The sequence below is a fragment of the Puma concolor genome, chromosome B4, assembly GCF_028749965.1.
Source record: "Puma concolor isolate L17-30 chromosome B4, mPumCon1.1.hap2, whole genome shotgun sequence".
In the NCBI taxonomy this organism is placed as follows: Eukaryota; Metazoa; Chordata; class Mammalia; order Carnivora; family Felidae; genus Puma; species Puma concolor.
Genome location: NC_141673.1, coordinates 129,493,448 through 129,507,057, shown reverse-complemented (window position 1 = coordinate 129,507,057; position 13,610 = coordinate 129,493,448). Strand labels below are relative to the sequence as shown.

General features: G+C 43.5%; 1 protein-coding gene across 4 annotated transcripts in view; it reads right to left on the bottom strand.

Moving 5' to 3' along the window:
• Window positions 1–13,610, bottom strand: part of DCLRE1C (DNA cross-link repair 1C) — a 50,698-nt gene that overhangs the window by 24,253 nt on the left and 12,835 nt on the right. The window contains exons 4-9 of one of the 4 annotated variants that reach the window (XM_086714867.1): window positions 10,223–10,307; window positions 6,174–6,233; window positions 3,349–3,404; window positions 2,697–2,798; window positions 2,227–2,299; window positions 1,904–2,044 (exon numbers count right to left, since the gene is read on the bottom strand). In XM_086714867.1, coding sequence (XP_086570993.1) covers window positions 1,904–2,044; window positions 2,227–2,299; window positions 2,697–2,798; window positions 3,349–3,404; window positions 6,174–6,233; window positions 10,223–10,307 — 517 coding nt within the window. Of the gene's footprint in view, window positions 1–1,903; window positions 2,045–2,226; window positions 2,300–2,696; window positions 2,799–3,348; window positions 3,405–6,173; window positions 6,234–10,222; window positions 10,314–13,610 lie in introns of those variants that run through there. The other 3 variants (XM_086714866.1, XM_086714868.1, XM_086714869.1) reach the window with 3 other exon arrangements.

The window sequence follows — 13,610 nt, the reverse complement described above, 5'->3', positions numbered from 1 at the left end:
GAGAGGGCTCACTCCAGGTGACTCTGAGGTCACCAGGTCACCACCAGAGGCTGCTCTCCCCCGTCCCTGGCCACTCCTCAGCCTCCTGACCAGGAGCTTCCTGCCTTCTCTATTTCACATGCACAAAAACGTACGAGACAAATTAGGGACTGAGAAGCAGCTGCCATCTCTGTATTTGGCTGAGACAGGACACGAGGAGACATACGGCAGATAATATAGATAAGTGCGTGCATATACACACAACCTGTTATCGCTGTGATTTTAATTTAAAAAGCCAGGAAGCCTGGGTGGCTCAGTCAGTTAAGGGTCAGACTTCAGCTCAGGTCATGATCTCACGGTTTGTGAGTTTGAGCCCTGCGTCGGGCTCTGTGCTGACAGCTTGGAATCTGGAGCCTGCTTCGGATTCTGTGTTTCCCTCTCTCTGCCCCTCCCCCACCTCAAAAATAAACATTAATCTGAAAGGACACTTTAACACCAAAACAACAGGAAGGACAATCTCAGAATGAAAGCAAATCCTTCCCAAAATGGAGAATTGGCAACTTTACACCAATGTATTTGGACAGAAAGACCTAAGGAAGGACAAAATTAAGGAAAGAAGGACTAAGGGAGTCAAGACTTATAGAGGAAGTGAGGGAGGAATGTTTTAAATCTCAAATGCAGAAAAGCTAGATCTTTTTTATTTTACTGAATTACTCTGTGTATAATTCAGTTCCGGGCACACGTTTGTCAGCTGGGGGATCCATGTTACGAGGCCCAAACCGAAGTGGAACTTCAGTGTCCAACTAGCCAGGGCGCCTGGGTGGCTCAGTCCGTTAAGCAAATGACTTCGGCTCAGGTCATGATCTCATGGTTTGTGAGTTCGAGCCCCGCACTGGGCTCTGAGCTGACAGTGTGGAGCCTGCTTGGGATCCTCTGTCCCCCTCTGCCCCCCCCCGACCCCTGCTTGTGCTCTCTCTTTCTTCTCTTTCAAAATAAATAAGTAAACAAAAAAAAAAAAGTCCAACTAGCTCCAGCACTTTGTTTTATTCAGAGTCTTTCCCAAACCTCCATCTTCTCTGAGGGGACAAGAGCACCAGCCACGTGCTTAGCAGCCACATTCCCACGCCGGGCTCTGTTGCTCAGTTCCAGAGCCCGGCACACAGAACCATGGGCAAGGGGACAGGTGAAAACTCCCCGCCAGCCTCATCTGACACGGATCCACCCACAAGATTCGGGGCTCTAGGACAGTGGTTTTCACACACCTTGACCATGACCTTCAGTAAGAAATAGATTTCCCAGTACACACAACAGACATGCATGTAAATGCATGTAAATGCATGTGTCTGATTCCCTACATAAACTGTCACAAAACGATAATCACTCTGACTGCAAGCAATACACTCAGATAATTTCTAGTTCGAGATTCTTTCTTTTTTTTTTTTAATGTTTATTTATTTTTGAGAGAGAGAGAGAGAGTGAGAGCGGGGGAGGGGCAGAGAAAGAGGGGGACAGAATTAGAAGCAGGCTCCAGGCTCTGAGCTGTCAGCACAGAGCCTGATGTGGAGCTCAAACCCACGAACTACAATCACGACCTAAGCCAAAGTTGGACACTTAAGCGACTGAGCCACCCAGGTGCTCCCCAAGTTATTTTCAATGCTCGTCACAATCACGAAATTTATTGTGTGACCCACAGTTTTGAAAAAAAATACTTCCTCTGTGGGCTCTTCTCTGCCACCAGGGCTGCCGTGGGCTCCTCCCCTGAGGAGGTGGACAAACAGAGATGACATCCTACTTCACAGGGGCTTCCAACTTGCGCCACACACGCCCTGTGACGGGCTGCTTCCCTCTGCTACTGGGCTTGGTCTCTGGGGGAGGAGAGGAGAGGCTGGAAGGAACAACAGAAAAGGAAGAGCTGTCACCGTACCTGGATTCCAAATTCCTCGCTCAGATGGGTGAACAGATACTCATACCCGTAAGCTGCTTTGCAGTTCAGCCACACGACATGGTACGGACTCCGAGTGATCCAGCTGCGAACCAGCTCTAATATTCCGCTCAGACACTCCTCCTGGGCGGGATTTTAAAAGGCATTGGACACTTTTAAGAGCATCGTCACCCCTTCCATTCCCAACAGTCACAGATATTAAGGCCAACGGGGACAATTATGATCTGACTTGTTATTCTACAAACTTCCTACTAAAAATAATGGCCACGGTCCAGTCACCACCCTACTTCTCCAAGGAGACTTACTCGACTAGGAATTTGGTAAAATTTCGGATCGCAGAAAGTAGTATCTAGGTATACACTTTGGATGTCTTTCACTCTGGAAAAACAGCAACAGCAACAATTCGTATTAACCATCCACTGTGAAATAAAATATACGTAAACTTTAAACTCTCAGTTATTTTATAGGGTGTCCCATTCCACTTGGAATTTTTCTGTTAAATCAACTGTGTTGGGAAATGATTGCCACACAATAAAATACACAGATTTTATACATAAGGTTCAATGAATGTTGACAAGTTCACATAAGTACTACCCCAATCAACACACAGAATGTTGCCATCATCCCACCCGAAGAAGAAAAACTTGCTTTACTGTGACACATAATAAACTGTGATTTCTAATGGAAACAAAGGCTTGCATTTGGGGGGCGGGGGGAGGAGGAATATGACTTTGCAGATGGTTCGGTCATTCAAGGATTACGTGAAGCCCAGTACCTGCCCCCAGAATGCAGGAGCTCCATTCTGGCAGCTTCCCCCTGTGCCAATCGGAAATCTCCCGTGTACAAGACCGTTCCGTTATTGCCCTGAAATAAAAACCTGAGAAAGAAATACATCCTGGTGACTTCTAAGTCTCATACAGAATCCTAATAAAGCAAATAAACACTAAATCCATAGCAAATGTTTCCTGCCACACATAGCCACCTCCGATACAGGGTTAATGGGATGTCAGTAGCTCTAAACCACACCAGGCACTCAGCGGCCACCTTTCCCCTGGGGTAGGAAAAAAGCACATACTGGAATACTACTGCAGTGGCAATAGAAATCCCCGAAATATGTTAGCCCTCTCAACTACAGGAGATCTTTCCTGCACACAGAGAGAAAAATCCATGTGATAGGAAAATGCAAAGTCAACGGAGAAATGGCCATTGAAGACTTCCATTATAAGAAGCCACATTTCAAACTCGATCTTTGCTTCAGTCCCCCAAGTTCAATTTAGAAACGAAGACTAAAGAAATTGCCATCTACATTTTAAAGAAGTCAAGAAATCTCCCTGCACATACTATTTTCTGGACCCTAAAGATTCATTTACATAAATACAACACACATCTACGTAAAATAAAATGGTGAAGTAGATGAGCCCCCTTACATAACTGATCCTGGACAATGACCAGCTGGTAAGAGAGTCACAACAATCTCTTCCTTCTAAAAAGAAAATAAAGAAAAAATAATAATAACAGAAGTTAGTGTTAGGACCCAGCCTAAAAAAGCCCTCCTTAACAGAATATATTCAAGTAGTTCTCAAGAACGTGGTATGCCTTTTCTGATTTCCTCATGCACCAAATCCTGGACACAAGGGGAATCGTTGCCCACAAAGTGACAGTTAAACATACAGTGATTGGATGACCCAGGAATTCCACTCTCAAGTACACACACGAGAGAAATGAAAACTTACACCCACATGAAAACCCACAAATGTTCACAGCAGTACTATCCATACTGGCCAAAGACTAGTAAGAGCCTGAATATTGATCAACCGATGAGTAAATAAACCAAATGTGGCCTATCCACACAGTGGAGTCTTATCTGACCACAAAAAGAGACGAAATACTGATACATACCACAACATGGGTCAACCCTGAAACCATCATGCAAAGTGAAAGGCGTGAGTCACACGAGACCACAAGACCACATGTTGTACGATTCCCTCATATGAAATGTTCAGATTAGGCAAATCCAACAGATGGAGAGTAAGGGTTGCCATGGGCTGGGGGAGGGAGAAATGGGAAATGACTGCTAATGGGGACAGGGATTCCTTTCTAAAACTGATTGGGGTGATGAATACACAACTCTGTGAATACACTGAAAGCCAGTGACAGGGGCGCCTGGGTGGCTCAGTCGGTTAGGGGTCTGACTCTTGATTTTGGCTTCGATCATGATCTCATGGTTTGTGGGATCAAGCCCAGCATCCGGCTCTGTGCTGATAGTGTGGTGCCCGCTTGGGATTCTCTCTCTTCCTCCCTCTCTGCCCCTCCCCCACTCGCTATCTCTCTCAAAATAAATAAACTTAAACAAAAAAAAGTAATGAACTTCTATCTTCTTTTAAAAAAAGCCAGTGAGGGGCGCCTGGGTGGCTCAGTCGGTTAAGCGGCTGACTTCAGCTCAGGTCTTGATCTCACAGTCCGTGGGTTCGAGCCCCACCGTCGGGCTCTGTGCTGACAGCTCGGAGCCTGGGGCCTGTTTCGGATTCTGTGTCTCCCTCTCTCTGACCCTCCCCCGTTCATGCTCTGTCTCTCTCTGTCTCAAAAATAAATAAACGTTAAAAAAAAAAAAAAAGCCAGTGAATCGGATGGTATATGATATCTCAATAAATTGTATGGTATATTACATCTCAATAAAGCTATTACTAAACTAAAAAAAAAAAAAGGAAATAGAAAACACCTGATATAGCCTGGCCCCCGGTCACCACTGTCCAGTGTACTGTCCTATTTGGGCAGAGCTCTGGACACACCAGCTCGCTATCAGAAGTCTACCATCATTCGCTCTGGTGGCCCCTTTAAAGCACGGTCCTGTGCTGAGTGCTGGAGACACAATACGCAAAGCCACAGCGCACAAGAAGACCAGGGTGGGACGGCGAGACTGGTCAACAAGAGCTGTCCCGTGCCCAGTTTTGAGAAAGCCTCTCACCCACAGGAGTGGCGAGGCAGTGAGGCAATTAGAGGAGTCTTGGAAAAGTGTCAGTCAACCGAGTTGTTAGGAACCTTCAGGCTTTCCTTCTTCCCTCCTTTCAGCCCGAGAAAGGAAACAAATCTTGGTGACTTCTAAGTCTCACAGAGTCGTCCCTCGGGCAACAATTCAATGAGTACTACTTTCCAGGCCCCATCTCCTCCAGAGAGGAAATGTGAAAAGTCAGCCCCTGCCTGGTGGTAGTCACACAATAGACACCCTATAGAGTTCCCCGTGTGAACAAAGCAGTTATACCCAGACCATGGAATGAATATTAATTGGAGTTGTCACAAAAGAGGAAAATACCTCCCAGCCCCAGGAATAATTTGAAGTACAAAATAAATAAATAAAAGTGTGGTGTCTGGGTGGCCCAGTCAGTTAAGTGCTGACTCTTTTTTTTTTTGAATTGTTTTAATGTTTATTTATTTTTTGAGAGAGAGACAGAGAGCAAGTGGGGCAGGGTAGAAAGAGAGAGGCAGAGAGAGAATCCCAAGCAGGCTCCACATTTTCAGCACAGAGCCCAATGCAGGGCTTGAACCCATGAATCTAGAGACCATGACCTGAGCTGAAACCAAGAGTCAAATGCTTAACCAACTGAGCCACCCAGGCGCCCCAAAGCGTTGACTCTTGATTTCAGCTCAGGTCATGATCTTGTAGTCTGTGGGACTGAGTACCGCGTTGGGCTCGGTAACAGAGTGCGTGCCTGCTTGGGATTCTGTCTCTCTCTCTGCCTCCCCCACATGCATGTCAATAAATAAATAAACAGTACATCCGCAGTCCTGCTTATTATTAAAACAATACATTCACAACACAAAAGTACCTGCTTCTAAATTTAAGGACAAAAAAATACATTAGATCCACCTGGACAGGGTCTCTTTCTTAAATAACAAAATGAGTCAAAAAAAAAAAAATCAAACTATACATAAATTTGCTACAAAAGCATTAAGCACTATTTTATATCCTGAATATTATGATCAACTTAATAAACGTGACCATGACATCATGTAGAAATATCAACAGCTGGAGTCTTCACCATTAGCAGGTACTACTAGAAAGGAACAAATCAGAAACAAGTCGTGTCCAAACCTTCGGATGGAGAAGATAAAAAGATCACAAATTTTTCCCCCTACAAACTCATTCAATTGCTGTAATTTTTATTTATAGTTAAATGAACATTCAAAATCACAGAAGATAATCATTTTAGCACTCAATAATAATTCTTTTTAATTGTATTTAATATATACTTACCTCGCCTGATGCTTCATCGACTAACGATATCTGGGTAGGAGTTTCAATTTCAATTGATATCTATTAAAATAAGAGATCACACAGACATTATACTAAGTATTTTCACAGTGTTTCACGGCTTTTTGACATCTCAAACACAAAAACGGGATGAAGAGAAGTTCCTAAGCCTCTCTGCATAACAATTTCTGATTTATTTCACTATGCGAAACATTTTAACGGCTTGGAAACGACAGAGCTAAAGCACTGCCTTTCTCATGGCTCACAGGGCAACATGGATTAAATGCCTTATAAACTTAAATATCCTTTGACGCAGCCATTCTATTTCCATGAATTCAATTCTTCTCACTGTGCTGACAGCTCAGAGCCTGGAGCCTGCGTCTCTCCGTTTCCCTCTCTCTCTGCCTCTTCTCCATTCACTCTCTCTCTGTGTCTCAAAAATAAGTAAACATTGAAAATAAAAATTTTTAGAGAATTCAACTGTTCTCCCTGCACCTCCCCATCCCTAAACTCCTGTTCCCCGCTCCCTATGAACTTGAGTCTTTGTAAAATATGTGGTCATATGTTCTACATGCTTAGGTTTTGTGCTGCCGAACTCAGCCTGGGGCCAGCCCCAAGTCAGTCCATGAGGTATTGGCCTAATCCACAGAGCAGAGGGCTCCACGGTGCCCTTGCACAGTTTACTAGAACAGCAACTAGCATGAGAGGCATTCAGTAAGAAGCTGACAAATGAATTAACATAATTTTTCATAAAACTTACAGTGATGGGAGATTTGGATGTTAAGAATATACTTGCATTCTGGAATAAACACGCTGCATCCACAATGCACTGTTGTCTACTACTGTTAGGTTCAGGTAGCTATTACCTTAGTTAGGATGCTCACATGGTCATATATCAAATGGCCTTTCTCCCCCATGCACTATCATTATCAGTTTTGCCGGCAAGGTGAGCAGCTTCTCTATTATATCCTATAAAAACTCATCTAGTATGGGGACTGTCTGTCCTGTGAACATTTGGCAAAATGCACCTATAAAACCACCTGGACCTGGGGCTTTTTTGAAGAAGTGATCTTTGTAAGTTGTTTTAATTTCTTCGATGTTTATTCAAGTTCTCCACTTTTCTTGCCTCAATTTGGTATTTTCCTGCTTATCTAGATTTTTATCCACTTTGTCTAAACTATCATAATGTCACTAATTTTCAAAAACTGCATTACTGCTATTAATAGTTATTTTCCTTTTTATCATTCCATATTTGTATATGCATCTTCTTTTTTTAAATCAATCTTGGCGGAAATATCTCTATTCCTCTAAGGATGAGCGTTTACTTTTGTTAATCTTCCCTTTTATTTTCTGTGGTGGTTGTCAGTCTCTGTATCGCTAACTTGTCCTTTTATCTTTACTATTTCCTTCTTCCACATATCCCTACATTTGCTTTGTTGCTCCTTTTCCTTCTATTGAGTTGAAGTCCTATTCCATTTAATTCTAGTCTTTGTTTTCTCGGAAATGTACTTAACGCTATCAATTTCCCTTCAAGCACTAATTCAGCAGTGTTCCACACACTTTGATGTGTCGTGTTCTCACTGTCCATCAGTTCGAAGTATTGGATGTTTTTCTTTACAATTTCCTCTTGAACCTAATGGTTGTTTATTGTATGCATTTAGTTCTCATGTGTGTGGGATGATTTCAGCTCTCCTTTTTATCTGTGACTCCCAGCATCACTGCATTGTGGTCAGAGCACAGATCGCTAGGACTTCTTACTTCTTTTGGGACACAGGATGTGGTCAGTTGTTGTAAATGTTCCACGTACACCAAAGATCTTGTTTTCCCTTTGGGTGTAAAGCTATGGATTGCTATTAGTTCCCATTCATCATGTCCTTCGAATCTTGTGTCTTCCTGTCTCCTTCATCTCCAGTCTCTCGGAGCGGCGTGGGAAGTGCTCCAGCTATAACAGTGGGGCCGCCTGGTCTTCCCCAGAATGGGAGGCGGCCCTTGTACCACATCAACTCAGCTGAGTGGGAACTGTCCTAGAAGTCCCTTCCATGTGTGCCTCCAGCTTGGGACTGGCCCCAAGAAACTTCCGCGTGAGATCTGGAAGGCCAAAGAGAAGCAGCAACCATTTCTTCGTGCTCTGAAGCTGCCAGAAGTTCTACTCAGCTCATGCACGCTGAGGATCTGACGGCTCAACCCGCAGACGCAGGGCAGGACCCCGGCAACCCCCGCCTTCGGCTGCATATCCTCCGCTTCTTGGGGGGCCCAGGTCAGGAGTGTGCAACTCGGCAGCAATAGGGGCGGCTACACTACAGGGCTGGGAGGAGTGGAAGACAGACGGGGGTTCCAGTTTGTCTTTGTAGGTTCCAGCGTCTCTCCGCTCTTCATTGCTTGCTCAGCTCCCCTTCCCCACAGCTGGCAGGGGTGAACCACAACAACCCCAGGCTTAATACTCAGGCCAAGGTTACAGCCTTGCTGTTGTGTCCCCCTGCAGAGTGGGGACGGACCCCACCCTAGCTACCGTCAGAGGTGGAGGCTGAAGATGCCACGCCTGCACCAAGAGTGTGTGAACACACTTTTTGGGGAGAGGAGGGCAGTGCCCCAGCTGGGAGGAAGTGGCTCTTGAGGCTGAGAGGGGATAGGACTGAGTGGCCCTGCTTTTACTGGGGTTAGCGGGTGTGCCAGGGCTTGCGTGGTTTCAACTTCAGGTCAGCGCGGAGGGAGGGGCAGGCTTTCATCAGCCTGCGTGGGGCAGACGTGGAAAGAGGATGTGAGAGTTGAGAGCTGTCAACAGACAAACATCAAACAGACTTGCTGACATCTGTTCAGACTTCTCTGCGAGCTCCCACAATTATTTAAGGCTTAATCCATACAGTGAACGCTGGCTGCACTCCCCCTCTATGGTACTCTCTCTCAGATCGAGCCCCGGGTGATCAGTTATGACTTTATCCACTTTGAGGCTATTTTGTCAATTGCATGTAAGCTCACGTCTTCCTGGTCCATTGTTCCTTGTGACAGCAAATAACACCTCCCTTGAAACTTAAGGTCTTTTTTTGCCTTCGATTCTATTTGGTATGATAGACAAATTGCCACCCTGGCATTTTTAGTTTCTAATTGTTTAGCACATCTTTTCTTTTCTTTTTTTCCATTTCAACCTGCATTTATCTTTTTGGTTTATCTAAGTCTCTTGTAGACTAACACTGATGGATCTTGCTTATTTTTGTTAAACCAAACTGAGAAAACTGTATTTTGAGCAAGAATTGAAGACATATTTACAGTAATTACTGTTATAACAGAACTTTTCCTGTCATCTTCACATTTTCCACATACCATTGTTTTGCTTCCCCCTTTACTATCGACCTTCCATTGGACAGATCCAATTTACCCTGTCAGATTCAAAGTTGCCCGTCCTATTTTCACTCCAGTCATCGTCCCTTATGATAATCCACAAACTATGTTCATTTTTCCTAAACCATGCCATGACCTGCATAAAAGGATTTATCAATTGCGTCAGTAAACATTTTATACTTTGAAGTATTAAAATACAACTCAGCAAGGGGCACCTGGTTGGTTCAGTCGGTTAGGTGTCTGACTTCAACTCACATCATGATCTAATGTCTTATGAGTTCCAGCCCTGCGTCAGACTCTATGCTGACAGCTCAGAGCCTGGAACCTGCTTCGGATTCTGTGTCTCCTTCTCTCTCTGATCTTACCCCACTCGCACTCTGTCTCTCTCTCTCTCTCAAGAATAAACATTAAAAAAATTTTTTTTAATAAATAAATAAAATACAACTTAGGAAGAGTTAATGAGACTAAACCAATAAAACTAAGACCCCAGAACAAACCGTTCAGAGATAAGAAAAACAAATCTGCAACAATAAAATGTCGACCTCTTCTAAACTGATGAATTACTAAGACTAAACATCAATATTGTAATAAATGCGGATAAATGTAGTGTAGGAGGAACTGCGCTGTGAATAATCCCAACATGTTGTTCAATCTACCTTGAAAAATATTTCCTACTTGAGGAAAGGAATTAGTGCCATTTGAAAAATGAAACTTACAATTCGTTTCTCCCAAAATCTGTACCTCGGGTTAGTTAACAACAACTCTTTAGTAACAGGTGAACAGTATAAACAAACCTTCAAGCTGAAAGGAAGAAATTTAGAAAAGCTGTTTCAGTACAATCCAAAAGGAACCATCTGGGTAACCAGAAAATACATTTCATCATATTATCAGTTATCTCCAATCATTCAGAAACTAAGCTGGCTTAAAAAGCATCAGAGCAGGGGCACCTGGGGGGTTTAGTTGGCTAAGCGTCCAACTCTTGATTTCGGCTCAGGTCATGATCCCACAGTTCCAAGAGTTCAAGCCCCACAACGGACTCTGTGCTGACAGCACAGACCCTGCTTGGGATTCTGTCTCCCTCTCTCTTTGCCCCTCCGCTGCTTTCTCTCTCTCTCTCAAAAATAAACAAATAAACTTAAAAAAAAAAAAAGCATCAGAGAAATTCCCAACATCCCACCAACTGTGACTATCTCAGTCCCATCACAGCTGCAAAAGGGGCACCTGGCCAACTCAGTGGGCACAGCATGTGACTCGATCTTAGGGTTATAAGTTAGAGACCCATGTCTGGTGCAGAGAATATTTAAAAATAAAAATCTTAGGGGCACTTGGGTGGCTCAGTCGGTTAAGCATCCGACTTCGGCTCAGGTCATGATCTCATGGTCCGTGGGTTTGAGTCCCACGTCGGGCTCTGTGCTGACAGTTTTTTGTTTTGTTTTGTTTTTTCAATATACGAAGTTTATTGTCAAATTGGTTTCCATACAACACCCAGGGCTTATCCCAAAAAGTGCCCTCCTCAATACCCATCACCCACCCCCCATCAACCCTCAGTTTGTTCTCAGTTTTTAAGAGTCTCTTATGCTTTGGCTCTCTTCCACTCTAACCTCTTTTTTTTTTTTTCCTTCCCCTCCCCCATGGGTTTCTGTTAAGTTTCTCAGGATCCACATAAGAGTGAAACCATATGGTATGTGTCTTTCTCTGTATGGCTTATTTCACTTAGCATAACACTCTCCAGTTCCATCCACATTGCTACAAAGGGCCATATTTCATTCTTTCTCATTGCCATGTAGTACTCCATTGTGTATATAAACCACAATTTCTTTTTTATAAAATTTTTTTTTTCAACGTTTATTTATTTTTGGGACAGAGAGAGACAGAGCATGAACGGGGGTGGGGCAGAGAGAGAGGGAGACACAGAATCGGAAACAGGCTCCAAGCTCTGAGCCATCAGCCCAGAGCCTGACGCGGGGCTCGAACTCACGGACCGCGAGATTGTGACCTGGCTGAAGTCGGATGCTTAACCGACTGCGCCACCCAGGCGCCCCTAAACCACAATTTCTTTATCCATTCATCAGTTGATGGACATTTAGGCTCCTTCCACAATTTGGCTATTGTTGAGAGTGCTGCTATAAACATTGGAGTACAAGTGCCCCTATGCATCAGTACTCCTGTATCCCTTGGGTAAATTCCTAGCAGTGCTATTGCTGGGTCATAGGGTAGGTCTATTTTTAATTTTTTGAGGAACCTCCACACTGTTTTCCAGAGTGGCTGCACCAATTTGCATTCCCACCAACAGTGCAAGAGGGTTCCCGTTTCTCCACATCCTCGCCAGCATCTATAGTCTCCCAATTTGTTCATTTTGGCCACTCTGACTGGCATGAGGTGATATCTGAGTGTGGTTTTGATTTGTATTTCCCTGATGAGGAGTGACGATGAGCATCTTTTCATGTGCCTGTTGGCCATCCGGATGTCTTCTTTAGAGAAGTGTCTATTCATGTTTTCTGCCCATTTCTTCACTGGGTTATTTGTTTTTCGGGTGTGGAGTTTGGTGAGCTCTTTATAGATTTTGGATACTAGCCCTTTGTCCGATATGTGTGCTGACAGTTCTGAGCCTGCTTCAGATTCTGAGTCTTGCTCTCTCTCTGCCCCTCCCCCACTCGTGCTCTGTCTCTCTCCCTCCCTCTCTCAAAAATAAACAAACATTAAAAACAATTTTTTTTTAAATAACAAAATAAGGGGGACCTGGGTGGCTCAGTCTGTTAAGCATCCGATTTCAGCTTAGATCATGATCTCACAGTCTGTGAGTTTGAGCCTCATAGCGGGCTCTCTACTGACAGCTCAGAGCCTGGAGCCTGCTTTGGATTCTGCATCTCCCTCTCTCTCTGCTCTTCCCCCACTTACATGCTGTCTCTATCTCTAAAATAAACATTAATAAATAAATAGAATAAATAAATAGAATAAATAAATAAATAGAATAATAAAATAAAACAAAAAGCTTTAAAAGAAAAAGTGCACAGACTTCAAGCTGTATTACAAAGCTGTAATCATCAAGACAGTATGGTACTGGCACAAGAACAGACACTCAGATCAATGGAACAGAAAAGAGAACCCAGACATGGACCCACATACATACGGCCAACTAATCTTTGACAAAGCAGGAAAGAATATCCAGTGGAATAAAGACAGTCTCTTCAGCAAGTGGTGCTGGGAAAACTGGACAGCGACTTGCAGAATAATGAATCTGGACCACTTTCTTACACCATACACAAAAATACACTCAAAATTGGAAGAAAGACCTCAATGTAAGACAAGAAGCCATCAAAATCCTCAAGAAGAAAGCAGGCAAAAACCTCTTTGACCTTGGCCACAGCAACTTCTGACTCAACACATCTCCAGAGGCAAGGAAAACAAAAGTAAAAATGAACTATTGGGATCTCATCAAAATAAAAATCTTCTGCACAGCAAAGGAAACAATCAGCAAAACTAAAAGGCAAGTGACAGAATGGGAGAAGATATTTGCAAATGGATTATCAGATAAAGGATTAGTATCCAAAATCTATAAAGAACTTATCAAACTCAACACCCCAAAAACAAATAATCCAGTGAAGAAATGGGCAAAAGACATGAATAGACATTTCTCCAAAGAAGACATCCAGATGGCCAACCGACGCATGAAAAAATGCTCCACAGCACTCATCATCAGGGAAATACAAATCAAAACCACAATGAGATACCACCTCACACCCGTCAGAATGGCTAACATTCACAACTCAGGCAACAACAGAGGTTGGCGAGGATGTGGAGAAAGAGGATCTCTTTTGCACTGCTGGTGGGAACACAAGCTGGTACAGCCACTCTGGAAAACAGTATGGAGGTTCCTCAAAAAATTAAAAATAGAACTATCCTACAACCCAGCAATTGCACTACTAGGTATTTATCCAAGGGATACAGGGATGCTGTTTCGAAGGGGCACACACACCCCCATGTTTATAGCAGCACTATCAACAATAGCCAAAGTATGGAAAGAGCCCAAATGTCCATCCAGGGATGAATGGATAAAGAAAATGTGGTATATATATATATATATATATATATATATATATATAT